This window comes from Sus scrofa, chromosome 11 (assembly GCF_000003025.6).
Source record: "Sus scrofa isolate TJ Tabasco breed Duroc chromosome 11, Sscrofa11.1, whole genome shotgun sequence".
Classification (NCBI taxonomy): domain Eukaryota; kingdom Metazoa; phylum Chordata; class Mammalia; order Artiodactyla; family Suidae; genus Sus; species Sus scrofa.
Window position 1 is genome coordinate 42,151,958 of NC_010453.5, and position 20,975 is coordinate 42,172,932.

At 35.1% G+C, this 20,975-nt stretch overlaps 1 protein-coding gene across 3 annotated transcripts in view; it reads right to left on the reverse strand.

Moving 5' to 3' along the window:
* Positions 1 to 20,975, reverse strand: part of KLHL1 (kelch like family member 1) — a 387,090-nt gene that overhangs the window by 118,116 nt on the left and 247,999 nt on the right. For 2 of the 3 annotated variants that reach the window (XM_021065654.1, XM_021065655.1), the window contains exon 6: positions 6,884 to 7,063. The exons of the other annotated variant lie outside the window; for it this stretch is intronic. In XM_021065654.1, the coding sequence (XP_020921313.1) occupies positions 6,884 to 7,063 (180 nt within the window). The remainder of the gene's footprint in view (positions 1 to 6,883; positions 7,064 to 20,975) is intronic. 3 annotated transcript variants of the gene reach the window in all.

The following is a 20,975-nucleotide window of genomic DNA, read 5'->3' on the forward strand; positions in this document are numbered from 1 at the left end:
GGAAAGATGGCCCAGGAGTTAGGCAATTAACACAGGGTCCTTTGCAAAAAAGAATAAAGCCTAATCTAAAAGCAATGATCATACATGAGGAAAGAGGAGATTGAGAAATTTGTAAAGTATATTTACAAAAATTCCCAAAGCCTGGGGACACATGGAGTAAGAAGGCCATAGATGTCGAGAAGGGATTTATTTAAAAAGAAAACACTTTTCAATGCTTTATTTTTGGACATGGGATCAGGACATGGGATTCTATTCCACTCTCCTAAAAAAGTTGGCCAATCAGATGAAATAGACATTTACCATTTAAATGGGTCTTATATTTCAGACATAGCTTATTTATTTGATCAACTATATATATACATACCTATATATTTAGGATTCACCCATACATTATATATTTTTATATATGTGTACATATATATACACACACATACAGGATATGCCAATATATATTATATATACACATATATATTTAGGATATACTGAGAATGATGAGCATTAGCATGAATGTATACTAGCATGAAGTAAAATCTAATGGCCTAATGGTCAGGATCTGGTTATATCTTTTATTTTTATAATAGATGAATATTATGAGTTACTACTCCCTGGAACCAAATTTCAGGTGTTCCTTGTGATTAAATATTCATCATTTCCTAAATTCTTTCCATATATTTGCCATTTCTTATTCTTAGTCTCCTTTTGAATAGAGTACAGCACTTAAGCTGAATTTGTAGCAAATTGAGAAGTTGTTTAATGGTTTGGAAAACCCTCACAGCTGACTGAATCGAGAATAACACATTCATTTTTATTTATGACTCTATTTCCAGGTCTTTATAGGTCAGCTTATTGAATTCACTGAATATGCTGCTTTTCCAGTTCAGCAAAGCCAATTTTGCAGGCTACTTTGTGGGAGGTGGACTCATAGAAATGGAAGAAGGCAATTGCTTTAAATACGAACACACCTTAGAATCCTTAATTTAGGATAATTTACTCTAAATGAAAACCCAGTGTTTATTAACCTTTCCCATTAAGAATTCCAAAACTTTAAGAAATAAAACCAGGAGTTCCCGTCGTGGCGCAGTGGTTAACGAATCCGACTAGGAACCATGAGGTTGCGGGTTCGGTCCCTGCCCTTGCTCAGTGGGTTAACGATCCGGCGTTGCCGTGAGCTGTGGTGTAGGTTGCAGACGCGGCTCGGATCCCGCGTTGCTGTGGCTCTGGCGTAGGCTGGTGGCTACAGCTCCGATTGGACCCCTAGCCTGGGAACCTCCATATGCCGCGGGAGCGGCCCAAGAAATAGCAACAACAACAACAACAACAACAACAACAAAAAAAGAAAAAAAAAAGAAATAAAACCACACAGGACAGTGCTTTCCTACTGTGTTCTGTACATCATTCTTTCCATGAGACTTCATTAGTCTTTACTTGAAATAACTGTTCTTTAGAAAAGCCAGGGATTCCGTGAGTTAGAATTAAGTGAATTTATTTATTAAGAGATTACTGTGACAATTTGCATTGTGAAATTTTAAAAGGGGGGATATAGCAAGATGAGTTTATAAACTTCTTTTTAACATGAATTTTTTTTTTGGGGGTGAGACATACCTTCAAATAGTATTAGTCCAGAGACAAATTGCTGGGAAATACTAGTCTAGAGTAAATTATTGAAAATGTTTTAGAGAAAATCTTTGCAAAAGAATCGACTGACAAGGGATTAATCTCCAAAATTTATAAACACCTTCTACAGCTCCATACCAAAACAAACAAACAACCCCATCCAAAAATGGGCGGAAGATCTAAACAGACAGTTCTCCAAAAGACATACAGATGGCCAAGAAATACATGAAAAGATGTTCAGTGTCACTCATTATTAGAGAAATGCAAATCAAAACCACGATGAGGTACCACCTTACACCAGCCAGAATGGCCATCATCCAAAAGTCTACAAAGAATAAGTGCTGGAGAGGGTGTGGAGAAAAAGGAACCCTAGTACACTGTTGGTGGGATTGTAAATTGAGGCAACCGCTGTGGAAAGCAGTATGGAGATTCCTCAGAAAACTAAACATAGAACTACCATTTGACCCAGCAATCCCACTCCTGGGCATCTATCCAGAGAAAACCATGAGTCACAAAGATACATGTACTCCAATGTTCATTGCAGCACTATTTACAATAGCCAAGACATGGAAACAACCTAAATGTCCATCAACAGAGGAGTGGATCTAGATGTGGTACATATACACAATGGAATATTACTCAGCTATCAAAGAGAATGAAATACCAGCATTTTTAGCAACATGGATGGACCTAGAAACTATTATGCTAAGTGAAGTCAGCCATACAATGAGACACCAACATCAAATGCTTTCACTGACATGTGGAATCTGAAAAAAGGACAGATGGAACTTCTTTGCAGAACAGATGCTGACTCACAGACATTGAAAAACTTATGGTCTCTGGAGGAGACAGTTTGGGGGGTGGGGGGATGTGCTTGGGCTGTGGGATGGAAATCCTGTGAAATCAGATTGTTATAATACAACTACAGATGTGATAAACTCATTTGAGTAAAAAAAATGAAAAAAATATTTTAGAGACCAACTATAGATATAATAAGAAGGTTTAATAAGAGAAACCACAGCATGTTTTTGTCATTATTTTAGTAATTTTATCATTTTGGCATTAACTTTTCACTTATCCTGTGGGAAATATGGGCTATTTTGGCTTGTGTGTGTGTGTGTGTGTGTGTGTGTGTGTGTCTTTTTAGGGTCATACCTTGGCATACGGAGACTCTCAGGCTAGGGATCTAATAGGAGCTATAGCTGCTGGCCTATGCCACAGCCACAGCAGTGTGGGATCTGAGCCGCTTGTGTGACCTACACCACAGCTCATGGCAATGCCGGATCCTTAACCCACTGAGCAAGGCCAGGGATGGAACCCTCATCCTCATGGATACTAGTCAGATTCGTTAACCACTGAGCCACAATGGGAACTCCTATTTTTGGATTTAAAGATCACATATTTTGTCCTTTTACATATGTTTAATGTATATTTACTCTGCCCAAGTATTGAGTAATATATAACTCTAGGCTGCCTACAGTTTTCAAAGAAAAAACAAAGATGTTAACCTGTGGAATTGTAAAGGATTTGAATTTTGCAGGAGTACCACAAATAGGAAAGAATAACCTCAGCAACTCTATTTGTGGACTAAGAATGTTACCTGGTTGTAAGTAAACAAAGGATCTTGCACCCATTAGCCATTACAGCTTCCATAGATGATGAGCCCTGAGGGAACTCAGGGTGGAAACAGAATGCCTATCATCAGACACTGCAGCCATGCCCTAACCCTATACCACCACACCCTCCAATGGTATATCCTGAGGATGAGAAATCACAGGGTACTGGCCCCAGATATCTGGTTCGCATATCAAAGGAATGATTTCAGTTAGCCCAGACTCTTGCATATTTCCACATGTAGAAAAGCACTGAATTCCTTAATCTGCCCTGTCTAGTTCTCTTTAACTAACAGAAATTTTTCAATGCCCCAATTATCTGGTCTTTCTTGCAGAAACTCCTATGACTCTTGGTTTCCCCCTTGACTGTTCTGAGGAGTCTCTCAGAGTGATCTGAGATTCTGTGCCCCAGGCTTAAATCCTTAGTTTTGTGTACTAAATAAGACTTCACTCTCAACTTTTAGGTGTACATTTGCTTGTCAGGAAACCATAATAAAATAATTAAAACTCAGGTGGAAACAAAAAACAAATTATTAGGAATCTTAAAATAGTCTATCAAATCATATTATGTGAAATGTGAAATATTTTAAATATTTTGAAGTAGATAGTCTAGGAGACCAACCTTTTCCTAGTCTAGGGCCGCACCGTGGCATACAGAGGTTCCCAGGCTAGGGGCTGAACTGGAGCTGTAACTGCCAGACTACACCACAGCCCCAGCAATGCAGGATCTGAGCTGAGTCTGCAACCTAACCACAGATCATGACAATGCTGAATCCTTAACCAACTGAGCAACGCCAAGTATTGAACCTGTGTTCTCATGGATACCAGTCTAGATTCGTTTCTGCTGAGCCATGACAGGAAGTCCCCCATAATAAATTTTTTTAGATTTTTGTTCTATAATTCATTTATGTTCAGTGAATAAGGAGCATGCATAACAATTATAAGAAGGCTATTGCTGGGAGCCGAGTTTCAAGAATGGAATCCACCTGATGACAAAGTCCAGGGCACTCTGAAGAAGGGAATTTGCCTGATGACAAAGTCCAGGGCATTCTGTAGAAAGGGCTGCAAAACAACAGGCTTGACAGACCCCCGAAACTAGAGGACATTATGCCTGAGGAAACATACCGTTAAGTTTCTGCTCTTTTGTAAACAATCTGTGCTTTGTTTACTGTACCTAACTCCCTGTCCCTTACCTCAAGAAAGGAATTTGTTAATTTTTACTATCTTTGCCTGCTAAACCTCCAACTTACCTCCGGGAGAATAGCTCCCCACTGTCTACATTCAAATGGGTCTCTGATTTGGCTTCTGTTTTTCACAAGATCTTAGAAAATATTGGTATGCATTATTTAGCTAAAATTGTTTTAAGTTTTTAGTAAGTAAATAAGTAAGTTTTAAGAGTTATAGGTAGTTATTGATAATCATTGATTTATTGAATTAAGTATAGAAATCTATTAATAATAAAGTTAAAAGTAAAATAGTTGTTAGGTTTATAATCAGATGATTGTTCTAGGAAAACAATATATTTGTAACTTTTACAAAGGTCATGTGTGGCTTACATGATTCCTAGTTCCTGCTTGATTGCTCTTTTATGGTGTTCAATTCTATTTTATGCTTTTAGACTGTACTTTACCCAAATCATATGCTTTTTAATCTTAAAAGTTTATCTATGTTTTTTGGAAAATTTTGAGATATTGATCTTCCATTGTTTATGTCAGTTTTAGCCTTTTCCCCTGTATAATTCGCTGTTGTCCACCAATAAATTTGAGACTGCTTGAGCACTACTCGAGAGTGTCTGCGTCTCCATGATTCTTCCTGCACCTGCTGCCCCTCCTCTTCGGGACATCCCCTGACCGCTGGGGCAGGACCCCGGCGGACTATTAGAATTTTAATGATCGAAATTGAAATGAATTTTGAAAAAAACTTTAAATATTTTGCACATAGTATTTTGTTTAATCCCTTTCCCACAAGATTTGAATTTGGATAACTTAAGTCTCAGTTTCTTCACGTGTAAACTAAATATCTAAAACATAAGAATGAGTAGCGAAACATTCAAGGAGATAGCAAGCATTAAGCATTTAGCATTATATCAGCATATTTTACTGCTAAATAAATAAAAATAGACATGACTATTGAAAATGTTAACAAATATAGATATACATAGATGTATATTTTACAAGTACCATCAGTAGTTTAAACATACAATCATGATTATGTTAATTTTCATTAATTCTAAAATAAAATACACTTAAAGACAGTATTTAGTAGAGAAATAAAATATATGGATATATTTATTAATATTATAATAAAAAATGAAAAACTGTAAATAAGAATTATATGATTATAATTTCAAGGAATACATTTTAGATAATTATTACTTAATTGGTCAGGAATATTTTTTTTTCTGTAAATTAGAATAAAACTAGTCTTTGTGGTTTAAATTACCTAGTTTTACACCTGAGATATAACTTGAAAAATTTAGATATTCTGTATCTGTGTTTTCTTTCCTGCTCTGTGTGTCATGATGGCAGTTTATAACTTCAACAAGGGCTAAACACTGAGACATGAGTCAAAAAATTTTGTTGTTGTTGTTTTTTAAAAACTTATTCTCATAGGAGGAAAAAATTCTCATTTGAGAGGATTTCTAAATTTAATTTTACATGTATCCATGAGTTATTAAAATAATAACACTACCTAGGAGTTCCTGTCGTGGCTCAGTGGTTAACGAATCCGACTAGGAACCATGAGGTTGCGGGTTCCATCCCTCGCCTTGCTCAGTGGGTTAAGGATCTGGCATTGCCGTGAGCTGTGGTGTAGGTTGCAGACACGGCTTGGATCCCACATTGCCGTGGCTCTGGCGTAGGCCGGTGGCTACAGCTTAGATTCGACCCCTAGCCTGGGAACCTCCATATGCCGTAGGAGCGGCCTTAGAAAAGGCATAAAGACCAAAACAAACAAACAAACAAACAAACAAACAAAAACACTACCTAAAACACTCTGCTTTAATTTCAGTTTCTACTGGCAAAATAGTAAAGGTTTTGAAAGTCCTTTATGCAATAAATACTGTGAAAGTATAACCGAGCAAGGCCCTATGTGTCCCCATTTCTTGTTTGTAGGAATTGGCCTCATTCAGCCTCCAGGGCCTTCCCTGAGTCCCAAGAGGTGAGTTCAGACATTTGCTGATCAGGGAAGGAAAGTGGATGCAAAGACACTGGAGGAGAATCAAGAAACAATAGTACATCCTTGGGGCAGAATCCTGATTCCCTTACAAGAGATACACATAATGACATAGTCATAATATACACATGAGAAAAATTCTATCTCTTATGCTTCTTCTAGAAATGAATACTTTAACATTGAACAGCTCAGAGTCCTTCCCTGTGGTTTTCTGTGGCTTAATAGCACTCTACACACAGTTACCCATAAACTAGATTAGGTATCCTGAGCACATGGCCTGTGGGTCAAAGATTATCAGAACATGATGTTTTTCAGGAACTTTCCTAGTTTGTTCTCATCTCTGATCAATACACCATTTTCACAAGTACGGTTTTTCTAGGCAATAACCCAGAAGACCACCACCATGATCATGTTGAGACCTCCAGATGCCAGCTTTGATGACTAAGATTCCCCCAAAGAAATAATTCATGTTTGCCACAAACCTGATTCCTATCTGAAAGCCTGTTTTTCTCCTTTTTACTATAAAATTCCTTGCAGTTCTTCCCAGTGGAGGGCACAATCTTTAAGGCATAAGCCTGCTGCGGCTTCCTTTGCCTGGCAAAGTAATAAAAGCTGTTTTTTCTCCTTAGCTCCAAGGTTTGTCTCCATGTTTCTATTAGGCACTGGTGGAGAGAGGCAGAGATTAGGCAACAAAAGTAAGGTACATATACACATCTGAGTGTGGTGTCAAATAACCATTTAAATATTTTCCGTGGAAATTATTAAAAACTTAATTCTAAGCTTATCTATATTAACCTGATGAGGAAGCTAATAGTGGGAAGAAAATATGGGATTAGACATAAATTCAAATTAACAAATGTCAAAAAACAAATCACACTAGTGTTTCATAAATTATTGTTTGGATCAAAATAGAAAAAAGAAAAAAGAAAAAAAAAGTAATGCAGCCGCTTAATGAATTCTGCTTGATGGAGTAACAGAAGAATAACAAATATGTATTATATATATATATTTTTCCTTATTTTTGGCCATATCCACAGAGTGCAGAATTTCTGGGGCCAGGGATCAAAGCCATGGCACAGCAGGGTCCCCCAAAACCCACTGAGACACAAGAGAACTCCAACTAACAAATATTTCTGATAATAGCCATTTCTGAATTGTTCTGATTAACTTAAATTGATCTAATGGAAAGTGAATAAAGTTCCCTCCAATCAGGAATTAAATTGGAAAATTTGATGAATATGTGGGAGATATTAAACTAACATGTGCATCATTTTCTTAATGGTTATAATATGAAATTGCATGATATTCAACACCAATAGGATAATTTCCCTTTAAATTTTGGATAGGAAAACATTGCTCCAATAACTTTTGAATATTTATGCAAAATGATATAAAAGTATTTTATAACATTAGCAGTGTACTGTTACTTATGAATATTATTAAAGGAACAACTTTTATGTTGGGTAACCAATAGGTGCTTTCCTTTTTATTAGAATGAAAAAGAGTACATGTGCCTAAGTTTTTGGATAGACATCAGTGTTAAATTGCTCTTCTTTAGGGGGTATTTTTTTCCATTTTCAGAATCATTAAAATAATAAGTTTTTATTTTTCTGATACTTTTGGAAATTAAAATCACAGTAGGAGTTGATTCAATACACATGTGATAAAATTCATTTCACTTGGGGTTTCTTCACATAGCTTATAGATTGCTTCCTTTTCTCTTAGGAATATTTTAAATTATAGAAGTTTGCAAAGTAATTTTAAACTTCTGACATTTTAAGTTTTAAATTTTTGTCATTGAAAGTTGTAAATGATGACTATTAGGAAAAAAATGACTACAGTTAAGGAATCTGTATTTCGCTAAAGAAACATTTATTTGCTGAAAAAAAAATTTCTCAGGTTGTTGGGTTTTTTTTTGTTTGTATTACTTTATTCTGAGTAAATGAAAAGTTTACTAGAGGTTTGAAATATCGTGCTTTTTTTCACATGAGGAGGCATATATAACTTTATTCTCTATAAAATAATCTATGTCACAGAATTTTGAGCAGGCATCAATTCTTAGGAAATTAAAACCTATTTTCCATCATACTATCTTATATTCAGAAGGAATATTACCATCTTCTGTTTACCTTAATGTGGAAAGTGAGATTTTTTTTTCTTTAAACTTGACATCCATTAATCAAATTTTCATTTTTAAAGTTTTATTGAAGTATAGTTGAATTACAATGTAGTGATAATTTCTTCTGTACAACAAAGTGTGCACATATCCATTCTCTTTCAGATTATTTTCCCACATATATTATCACAGAATATTGGGTAGATTTGTCTATGCAGGTCCCTGTTGGCCAATCGTTCCATATACTTCAGTGTCCATCCCCCAGTCCATCACTTCCCAAGCTCCCAGTCTATCCCTTCCCTTTCCTCCCCCTGCCACCTGTCCCTTTTGGCAATTATAAGTTTTTCTGTCTATGAGTCTGTTTCTGTTCTGAAAATAAGTTCATTTTTATCCTTTTTTTTTAGATTCCACATATAGTGATATTATATGATATTTGTCTTTCACAGTCTAATTTCACTTAGTATGATAATCTCTAGGTCCTAATGAAACTGAATAAACATTTCATAATCAAACATTGAGTTAAAGGCAGAGCCAAAGTAGGATCCATCACTGCATCTGCTCATCTACCAATACCTGTAAATGAATATTTTAGATTTTCACCTGTAGACATAGATAAATTTCCAATTCTCTTCTATAGTCATTCCATCTCCTTACATAAAATCCCACCTACTCTAGTACATTTAAAGAAAATATTTCAACAATTCTTCCTTCTCTCTTACATCATAAAATTTCCCTCTGTTCTGGGTCACACCTGTAAGTATATAAACATGCTTGTCTCCACTCCCCTGGCTTGGTGTCTATCAATTTATTAACTCTCAGCTCCAAAATCATCCTTTAAGGCTGTTTTGTGAAATTGAATCTGGATACTTTAAATAGTTTTTCTTTGCCAACCAGCACTGCGGTCAGCCTTGTCAATAATGGGCACTGGAGAAACAATGCAGGAGGAAAGAGTTTGCTTCCTGATATGAGGTGCCCACTTGCCAGGTTCCTGCAAGTTCTCCATTGCGTGCCTCCTGTAGTTAGTGCGGGCCAGGACAACTCAGAAACTTCCTCCAAAAAACTCCTCAGGTAATTCTGCAGTAGGATCTCTCTTTTGGGGTATATACAGGAAAGATTTCTACTAAGTTCTAGAGAACAGGTTTATAGCAATTTCCGCCATTGCTATACCCCAGTGTCTTCTCTGCCATCCAGGGTTCCGTGACTGTTCCCTCTTCAAGGAGCTCTGGCTCTCAGCTCTTGGGGTTGGTATTAGCCTTAGAGGTAGTAGTCACTCCTTGTATACACTATTTCTGTATTATTTAGAGTTCTCTTACCTTCTTACTTTTCAAATCTTCCTTAACTCAAAATCTTTGATTCTTTATTTAAATTTTACATGTTGATATTTTAATGTCTCTTCTCCTCAGTGGACCCAGGCTGATAAACCTAGCCATGTTTAGACTAATGTTTCTGTTCAGTTTTGCAAATTTAATGATTCTATACTTTTACTCTTTTACATTCTAGTTTTCCTATGTTTGCTTAGCTCTATTCCACAGAAAATCATCTTGTAGAAGTCATCAATGGACTTCATTTTGTTAAATTTAAAAATATGAGGATTTCCCGTCGTGACGCAGTGGTTAACGAATCCGACTAGGAACCATGAGGTTGCGGGTTCAATCCCTGCCCTTGCTCAGTAGGTTAATGATCCGGCGTTGCCGTGAGCTGTGGTGTAGGTTGCAGAGGCGGCTCGGATCCCGCGTTGCTGTGGCTGTGGTGTAGGCCGGTGGCTACAGCTCTGATTCGACCCCTAGCCTGGGAACCTCTATATGCTGCGGGAGTGGCCCAAGAAATAGCAAAAAGACCAAAATAAATAAATAAATAAATAAAATAAAAATATATTATTATTGGGCATCAGTCTATTTGACTTCTCATCAGTATCCTCACTCCTTTGTGATGATTTATTCCCTGAAATGCAAGGATGTTATGCGCCCTTGGTTTTTATTCAATTTGAATAGTTTAGCCATTTTGGTCACAAGGTTCTTTCTTCTTTTTATTTTGAACACAGTAAAGTTTCAATGTCCTAGAACATCATTTTTAGTCCTCTCCCCTTACTTATCCATACTCACTTCTTTGCTGAGAACACCTCACCTCATGTCTTCAAATTATATCTATATGCCAGTAATTTCTTAGTTTATATCTCCTGGGTGTAACTCCACAACTCCTGAATGATGCATTTGATGCTGACACAACATTTTCCACTTAGAGGCCTCATAGAAATATTAAAAGTACATCCTTCTTCATTGAGGCTCATGCCAGAAACCTCTGGAATCTCTGATTCCTCTCTCACATTTCCCCATCTCACCAGCTCTACTTTAAAATATATCTAGAATGAAAACACTTGTTGCTACCTTTATTGTTACTACCTTATTACCCTCACATGACCCCTTCAAAAAACTCTCACCTCTAAATTGCTATCACCTACTAACCGATTTCCACTTTCTATACTTGTTTTCCTCCAATATGTTTTCAACACAGCAACAAGAGAGAGTGCATTGAACTGTGTATGCTAGATCAAACTCTCTTCTACTTGAAACTCTGCAGTGGTTTCTATTACATTCCAAGGAAATCCCAAAGTTCTTTGAATGGTTTCACAGACATTTAATGATTTGCTTTCTCACTCTCTGAATTCTAGCAACTCACCCCTTGCATCACTCTGCTTCAGCCCAAAGACCGCCTTATTCTTCCTCAAAGGGTAACAAGCAAAAATATTTTATAAAGGTAGTAATGTGGACAAGAAGATGTAGAAGTATATGTATTTTGTGTATACCTAAAAAAAATCACTTATGAAAATAAAAGAATAATCTCATAATTGGATCAATGTACATTTTCTCTTCTAAGGTTTCAGTGTTGAGATTTGCAAAGAGATTGAGTATTCTTAAGTCTAAATTTAATCTCTAGATTTCATCTGTATAAACTCTACTTACTAAAATATTAAAGTGTCTTTAAGAGTTCACTCATATTTCCCTAGGTCCTAAGTTAAAATCACTGGAAAACTTTTAAAGATTTAAATGGCATTTCCTTTATTACAAATGTTTCACAATTTTTTTAGCCCTCTTACAAATTAATATATCCTATTTTAGTTATATTATTCTTAAATAAAATAGGTATGAACAAAATATGAAATTCTCTTTTCAATGTCTAAATGAGAAAACTAATTGTTTCTACACTGCGTGGCCTCTTGGTAAATGCTACATATATTATTTAATATGTAAAAAAATACTTATGAACTAGGTTATTATTTAAGTTCAGTTTTCCTTTCTTCATGGAATGGACTTCTGTTTTCTGATTTATTATGCTAGCAATGAAAATTAAAGCGATTTTTCTTATAGCCATTTTGTTTTTAAATATACCACTGACTGATGTATTAGTATGATTTTGATAAATGTATTTCATCAATGTCTCTAAGAGAACAAAAAGGTGAAAGGTTTTATCCTACTCAATATTGGCCTCCCATTGTCCGTCCAACAATGGCTTTTTAGTTAAATCTGCATTAGTGTCTTCTGATCCCTTTTTATGTCACTGTTCCTGCTACCCACTGTTAGCTCCAAAGTAATGCACAAATGCAGAGCTTTTTCTTGTATTTCAGACAAATCACATATTAACAGAGAGTTAGAATAGATGAAGCTAAAATTCTTAAGACCTGTCATAAACTTTCCAATTGCTAATTCAGCACTTATCGAGTATCAGCTAAGCCAGGAACTTGGTGAACAAGAACTTTAAATCTGATTTTCTGAAAAATTTATTTCATATGGAAAGAAATGAAAACATCTACAACTATGCAAGAAAATAATTGACAAAAGTGCCAAGAAGAGCACATACTTTAGTTGAGATGTATTTAATAAGAAAGAGTCAGTTATGCTGTGATGGGGTGATACTTTCTAGGCAGTGAAGGACCAGAAAAGGGGTGTAATGAACAGTTCTACCCAGCAGGTAGGAATGTATTATCACCAGTGTTGTTTAGAATTACCAAGGTATAGTCATAATAAAAATGTTTAGTTTTGGAGTTCCCGTCGTGGCGCAGTGGTTAGCGAATCCAACTAGGAACCATGAGGCTGAGGGTTCGGTCCCTGTCCTTGCTCAGTGGGTTAAAGATCCGGCGTTGCTGTGAGCTGTGGTGTAGGTCACAGATGCGGCTCGGATCCCAAGTTGCTGTGGCTGTGGTGTAGGCTGGTGGCTACAGCTCTGATTCGACCCCTAGCCTGGGAACCTCCATATGCTGCGGGAGCGGCCCTAGAAAAGGCAAAAAGACAAAAAAAAAAAAAGTTTAGTTTTATTGTTGTCTTTAATTATCTGTAGATTATGCCTCCCCCTTTATTGCTTACCCCTGAGAAAACTGTTTGTATAGCCACCCCTCTCTTTTCTTGGCTGCCACAACTTCTAGTGATATAAACATACTATAGAAGAAATAAATTTGACTTGCTGAAGAAACAGAAAGAATATCAGTGTACTGGTAGGGTCTTGAGAATTGGTAGGACATGAGGTCAGAAGAGTAGTCATGGAACAGTTGATGTAGGGCTTTGCAGAACAGGGATGTCAGAATTTTATTATAAGTGTATAAATCTTAAGTTTGAGATGAATTGATTCATCATGTAAAAATTCCATCTGGCAGCTAAATAGAAATTCAGGTAGCAGTTAAGCATAAAGGATGGAATAATGAATAGCAGGGTGTTTCAAAAGTGCAGAAGAAGGATGCAGATGGCTTGTTTTAGAATGTGGCTGTAGAGGTGTAAAGATTAAAAAAAAAGATTCAGGATATGATTTGGAGTGCAGTCAAAAGGACTTCCTAAGGAAATGAATGTTAATTACAATGCAAAGTAGAGAATTAAAAATAATTCTAAAATTTAGGCCTGAACAGCTAAATGGTTGGAGTGATGTTTATTAAGAATGGGGCAGGAGTGGGGAGTCTAGGGATTTTGAAATCTTCCATTTTGGACAGGTGAAGGTTTTAATAGCTATTGGATATCTAACTGGAGATGTCAAGTATTTACCTGGGTTTTTTAATCTATCTTTCATGTAAAATTTAGAACTAAATATAAACATTCAGAGTTTTTAACTGACTCCGGATTGTATTTAAAGTAATGGAAGTAAATGTTATTCTTGATGCAAAAAATAAGGTGTCCTGGGTTATTGCAACATCAAAGAATAGAAAGAATTATCAATTATCACTGAATAAGGGTGGCCAGATTGATTGTGCTAAGTAAAGATGAGAACAAGCCAGGTGGGGGGAAAATGACAGCATGGATGTTTTGAGTGATGTTGATTAGTTCGAAGAACTGCTACAGTGAATTGAAGAAACTTAGTAACTATAAAATTTAGTAACTGTAAATGATAACTATATATTAAGTTATTAGTAATTAAATTTAGTAACTATCATTTAGTAACTATAAATGATAGTAACTATAAATGATCCTCCTAAAGATGACATGCACAGACTCATATATACAGGTTATGACTATTCCCTTTTGTCAAGTAAAGAAAGTGGAGAAGCTGAACTTAATCTGATAGTCTTTATTTTTGCTATAGTATACGAAATATTTCTGCCTCATCAAGGGATGATCACACTGCTTCTGGTTTTTACACCATTTTTCCTCATACTGAAATTTCCCTACTTTAATAACTCCCATAGTTTCTACTCTGAATTTTACTTAATATTGGATCATTTCAAATAACTTACAAAGTTGCACTGCAACTTCAGTAAAGATTTAGTAACTATAAAACAATGATAACTACACATTTTGTTGGAAAAGGAACAGGGAATTGGAGTGGTTGGCAAAAGGAATCTGGGAAGTTTTGCTTTGTTTTAATATGTCTGAAGCAGTGCATCTTTATAAATTATTTGAAATGATCCAGTATAAAGTAAAATTCAGAGTAGAAAAGATGGGGGTTACTGGAGTAGGGAAATTTCAGTATGAGGAAAGATGGTGTAAACACCAGAAGCAGTGTGATCATTCCTTGATGAAAGCAGAAATACTTCACATAATGTAGCAAAAATAAAGACTGTCAAAATAAGTTCCAGCTTCTCCACTTTCTTTACTTGAAAAAAGGGAGTAACCATAACCTGTATATATGAGTCTGTGCATGTTATCTTTTACATTAATAACATTTTGACTTAAAAAAATTGAAATAAAATGATTTTGTATAGTCTTAAGTTTGTAACTTGAACTGTGAATGTCACAGTAGATTAAATGATCATGACTCTAAATAGAACTTATAGATAAATCTATACAATATTAGAAGTATATATTGTCTGCGTATTTCTGTTTTAAAAACACTGTTTTCTCTTTTGAAGAAGAATAACACTATCCTCTAGTTTTTTTTTTAAAAAAACTCTTACAGCCTGGTAGAATCATTAATTAATAAAAGAGCAAGCAAATCAGAGAGAGAGAGAGAGAGAGAAAAGAAAAAGAAAAATAACAAAGACCTGTAATGGATTGTATTGAAGTGTTTGATTAATTCTTTTTGCCTTACTCATTTGTAAGAGTTAAGAGTTTCTCCTTTGTTAAGATAAGATATATAATACACTCAACAGTGAATGTTACACTGACAAACTTAGGAAAGTATTGGATTTGTCAAGGAGTAATTTACCTACACTTGCTTTGAGAAAGTAAGATCAAATAAAACATATAAATTACTCAGGAGAGTAATGTACTGTGTATATCTTATGCTGTGATTTATGAATGCTTTCTTTCTATTGATTTGCTCTTTGTCACTTTGCTTGCTTTTCTTTAGGTTTTTTAGTTGTGGCTATAATTTTTATAGACAACAGAGTTTTTACGTCTCTGGTATCTGATCAATTGTCACATTTCCAAAGTGGTAAACGGTCGAAGACATTTCCTGTCCCATATTGCTATAACTGCCATAAAGAATCTTTTGGAATAAATTTATTACAGCTTTGCATAGAAATAATTAATCCTTATAAGACAAAGATAGCATCTGTCTCCTTAAATTAAACTCTCCAATCTCCTTGTTATTTTGTTTTTGTTATTATTTGATCAAGCCATATTCCTCTAAACTGAGGCAATATCTTATTATAAATTGCAATGTTTTTCCTTTCTTATTTTGCTACAGAAAACAAATGTTTATACAAATAAATACACACCATTTATTTATCTTAAGAGTAAGTAGGTATACTTGTTACAAAATTGTGAGAAATTGTTCTCCTTGTGGACTCAAAAGAGATAAATGTCAGTTCCAAGATGTGAATGAAAGTTTACTGATATATCTCCAACATTTCAAATAATTTTAGATCTGTGATAAAACTGAATTTCCTTGAAGACTTTTGGCTTGATCATACATGGAAGTGTGTTTCCTTGATTTTTTGAGAGCAGTATTTTTCTACTTTCTATATCACTCATTAGAAAAGAACACTTCAAATTGATATATATGCATACTTTAAAAATATACATATTACAAATAAACATATATGTAAATATTACAAAGCTCCATCTTATGAAGTGAGTTAAAAACCAGTGGAAACAATAGTTACAGAATGTTAAAACATTTATTGCGTAGCAACATGTTCCTGTTTTTTTTTTGTTTTGTTTTGTCTTTTGTCTTTTTAGGGCCACACCCATGGCATATGGAGGTTCCCAGGCTAGGGGTCTAATCAGAGCTGTTGCTGCTGACCTACGCCAGAGCCACAGCAACACCAGATCCGAGCCACTTCTGTGAACTACACCACAGCTCATGGCACTGCCAGATCCTTAACCCACTGAGTGAGGCCAGGGATCAAACCCACAACCTCATGGTTCTTAGTCAGATTCGTTTCCGCAGCTGCATGATGGGAACTCCGCAACATGTTCTTTTATTGCACTTTTAAAAAAGAAATATAGAAAAATAAGTAAATCAAACTGAGTGGCCTCCTTATAATACATATATTTATATACATAACCACTCATTCTCCAAAAAGACATTTCCATTTTTTCCAGTTCTGTTGAAATTGTAAAATATCTGGTTATCCAAGAAGAACATGAAAACTGTTATGCAAAATCCTGTTCCTTACTTATTTAAAAAGATAATAGAAGTCATTCACCATTTCTTAGACTATATCTCAATTATGTATTTCTTCAATTTTTGCTTTTTCCTCTGGTCTTTTCTATAGCAAAGTCAATTGAATTTATTTCAGAACATATTTCAATAGAGGATAAAATAGGTCTCCGTTGCCTCCGAAGTTTTTGGATTTTTTTTTTTAGGACCACACCTGTGGCATAAGGAAGTTCCCAGGCTAGGGGTTGCATAGGAGCTTCAGCTGTGGTCTACACCACAGCCATACAGTACCAGATTTAAGCGACCTCTGTGATCCGTGCCACAATGCAGCAGTGCTGGATCCTTAATCCACTGAGTGAGGCCAGGGATTAAACCTGCATCTGCACAGAGACTATGTCAGGCTTTTAACCCGCTAAGCCACAATGGGAACTCCTCTGAGATTTTTTTTTTTTTAAGTCTTTTCTTCTTTTTTGAAAATAATTTTGTCTACTACTATTCTTGACCAAATTCCATGTCCTGTACAAAAATTTACATCTTCATTTTGTTTTTCTATACCAAATTAACATTATTTATACTTCATAGCATATGTTAATTTTGGCATAATAAAAAATATGATTATAAGAGCAGACTGTTACTGTAATCTACATTTATTCTTGAGTCTAATCAACTTTTTTTTTTCTTTTTAGGGCCGCACCTGCAGCATATGGATGTTCCCAGGCTAGGGGTCTAATCAGAGCTACAGCTGCTGGCCTGTACCACAGCCACAGAAACCCCAGATCCGAGCTGCATCTGCAACCCACCCCACAACTCACGGCAATGACAGATCCTTAACCCACTGAGTGAGGCCAGGGATCAAACTTGCATCCTCATGGTTCCTGGTTGGATTCCTTTCCACTGCACCATGATGGGAACGTCTAATCAACCTTTAAAGACATTTTCTTTGTTGAATAAAATTTCTGTCACTGTCTTTATTTTTACTTATTTTCACTGCAGTTGTTTTTTGTGCATTCACTAAATAGAAACTGCTAGCTGTGTAAAAACTTGTAGGTTATTCAGTTTAACATTATCCTAGAAGCATATATATTTTCTCTCTCTCTCTCTCTTTTTTTTTTTTTGTTTTTTTGTTTTAACCATCTCTAAATCTTCTTTGCCTTTCCATTCTTGCCTTGGTCAATTATTTGTTATGCTGTTCTTGACAATACTATAAACAGCTCATACCTAGTCTTCCAATATTGTTCTGTCATTCACCTGAACCTATCATTTACATGTATAGAAATTATCTTACAAAAACACAAGCCAAATTCTTCTCTCAGGTCTCCTTCAAAAGTTAGTCCAAGGGCTATTTCAAAATAAACTCCTACTATACTAGGAAAATGTAGGCTCTTCTTCCTTTAAAAATTTTGCTAGTATTTTAAGATATAATTTGTTGTGCTGTTATATGACAATTAAATATCATGTAATTATATATTATAATATGTAATTTTGTAATAATATATGCAATATATTATATAACTACATATGTAATATAATAAGACATATATACATACAGATCACTTGAAGGTTAAAAAAATCCATGCATTAAGCACTGTCAGAAGTAAAACTCATATTTAATGGTTTCATAATCAAGGAAAAAATGGTTTCTGATCACCATATGCTTTTCTTAAGGATCTTAAGATGCTTAGCAGCTTTGAAAGTTCATGTAAAAGGCTGGAAAATACTAGATTCAATTAAACTTTTTAAAACTCTTGTGTACATGAGGTAAATAGGAATCAGATGCAGAAATAGATATTGCACTTATTTCCTTTCAGTGGGAGAAGAAACACTTTCATATCAGACACAACTAGATAGAGTAACCTGAGTTCAACAACTTATAGAAAGATGATTGTCATGCTAATTCCCAATTTATTCATTTATCAAATGATAGAAATAACATTTCCTATATAGGGATAATATAAAAATTAAATGAGATAAAATATATCATGTCCAGGGACTCTTTCTCAGCTTTTATTTTAATAGGAATGTACACAATTGTTTTATTTCGGACATTTTAATGATCTCCTACAGATAACAAATAAAGAAACAACATTCACTCATGGTAGAAATGTCTGTGTATTTTCATATCTGGCCAGCCCAGATTTGCAGGAAAACTAGATTTTTCACTAGTCCTATGAGCTTTGAAAAAAATAACCTAATGTCTTTGAACCTGTCTGTTTACCTCTCTGTACAATATAACTAATAACCACTATCTTGCAGCTGTGTTTTTTAAGATTAGAAATATTGTATGAGAAGTGCTTTCTAATGACATGAAACTCATTAATATTAGTTGTGGCAATCACAGTCCCTCCTATATCTAAAGACATTCCTATGAAAAGAAAATGTGCTTTACTCCTTCCTCTTGCATATTTGTTGCTTGAAAATATATATGAAGTTATGTTTGCAATGACCCCAGTTTGAGAGATGAGGTATGACAATAGATATATGCTGTGTTTATATGCTGTTGGACATGGTGATAAAAGTTACTTGAAAGTTCCATCATGACTTTGCGGAAACAAATCTGACTAGTATCCACGAGGATGCAGGTTCAATCCCTGGCCTCACTCGGTGGGTTAAGGATCCAGCATTGCCATGAGCTGTGGTGTAGGTCACAGATGTGGCTCAGATTTGGCATTGCTGTGGCTATGGTATAGGCAGTAGCTGTAGCTCTGATTCAACCCATAGGCCTGGAAACATCCATATGCCATGGGTGTGACCCTAAAAAGACAAAAAAAAAAAAAAAAGTATTTTACTAGTTAGTTTCACTGAAACATAGTAACTATTTTACAATGTTAATAAATAAATATTGTTTCAGTAATCAAAATAAAAAGCTGAACCAATCATAATTTAAACTCCATACATAATATGCTGTAGCCTTAGGTACAAATGAGGCTATGGGATGTACATCTCTGCTCTGATGTAATAGTTTAGGTGAGATGTACAGGTAGGAGCAGCTCCCATTTTTGATGACAAAATAATGGGGAAGGAGAGTATGAAGAAAGGGGATATTAAAAAAGATGGATCCCTGGTCACATTTTTGGCCTCCCCTGGTGTATGCCCTGGTGTATGTATTATACATGATGATTTTTGAGCACCAATTTAACTGAAAGCTTCCCATATTTCAGCAAACTCTTGAAAAGGGTGGGCAGGATTAAAGGGACCAATTGCCACATCATCTATCATTGATTAATGGCTATCTACCTATTACTGGCTAACAGTGATCACTGACCATTTCTTGAGAGAAGATCCCCAAGCTCTGAGACTATCTGGTAAAAGAACCTATGTGGCAAGATTCAGAAAAATCCAGTGCATGGCTTCACAGTTCCCTCTTTGTCCAGTTACCAAAATGTGTGTTTCCCCTCCTTTTACAAGAGCCTGGTGTTATGATAAATTTGTAAAATTTGTTTAGGCAAGACTTCCTTAAATTTTCTCTCTGCTTTTATTCCTTTACTCATTTCAGTGGCCATAAGAAACACAATTATTTCTTTATTTATAAAGCTTTATTTGTTTCCCAATTTTGGTGCAATTTTTTTAACTTACTAATCTTAATATACGACCATACTTCTCTGTCACTTCTTCACTTGTTATTAACATGGCATACTTGCCTATCATGGTTTCCTGATTTTCTAATTTCCCATCTTACATTCTTGGTGTTATACGGATTATTGAAAATGTTGATGGTGGTTTGGATCCCAGTGAACAGGCCCCAGCATCTCTCATACAAAATGTTAATACAGTTTTACACACAGTTTTATCTATCATTTCAGAGGCTAGAACCACCTTCAAGCTTACTTTTGAATAGTCTGATATCACACAGATCCTGGGTTGACAATGCTGTACATAGATAATTTTGCAACATTATGACCTGGTTTAAAGGGCAAAGACTCTAAATCAGGGGAAAATAGTTACTCTTTTTCTTACAAGCTGAATAAACTTGGTGTTTTACCAATTCACCTGTGTCATAATTCATCATTAAAATGAAGTGATTGGTTTATTTTGTGTCAGGATTCTCCTCAGGTCCAAGGATCAAAGTTTCTATACTTTCAATTGCTAAATGATGTTACTTCATAATTCTAATATTTGGTAATATATCATAGCCTTCTATAGCAGTTTGAAATCCTATGCTTTGGGCTTTGAAGATACCCTAGAGATTGCTGTAGAATATGTATTTTCATCAGATAATCATCATATTATTTTAACTTAGATAGATAATGATAGATAGATGATAGATCAATTATCAAAACAAGGAAGCAGAGAATTGGTAACTGCAATATTCTAAAATCTTTTAAATATTCTATTGAGATTAAGTACTTTACACATAGTATCTAATTTGATCTTCATAAAACTTTTGTGTAATATTAAAATTTGATTTGCTAGTTGAAGAGATTAAATTTCAGAGAAAT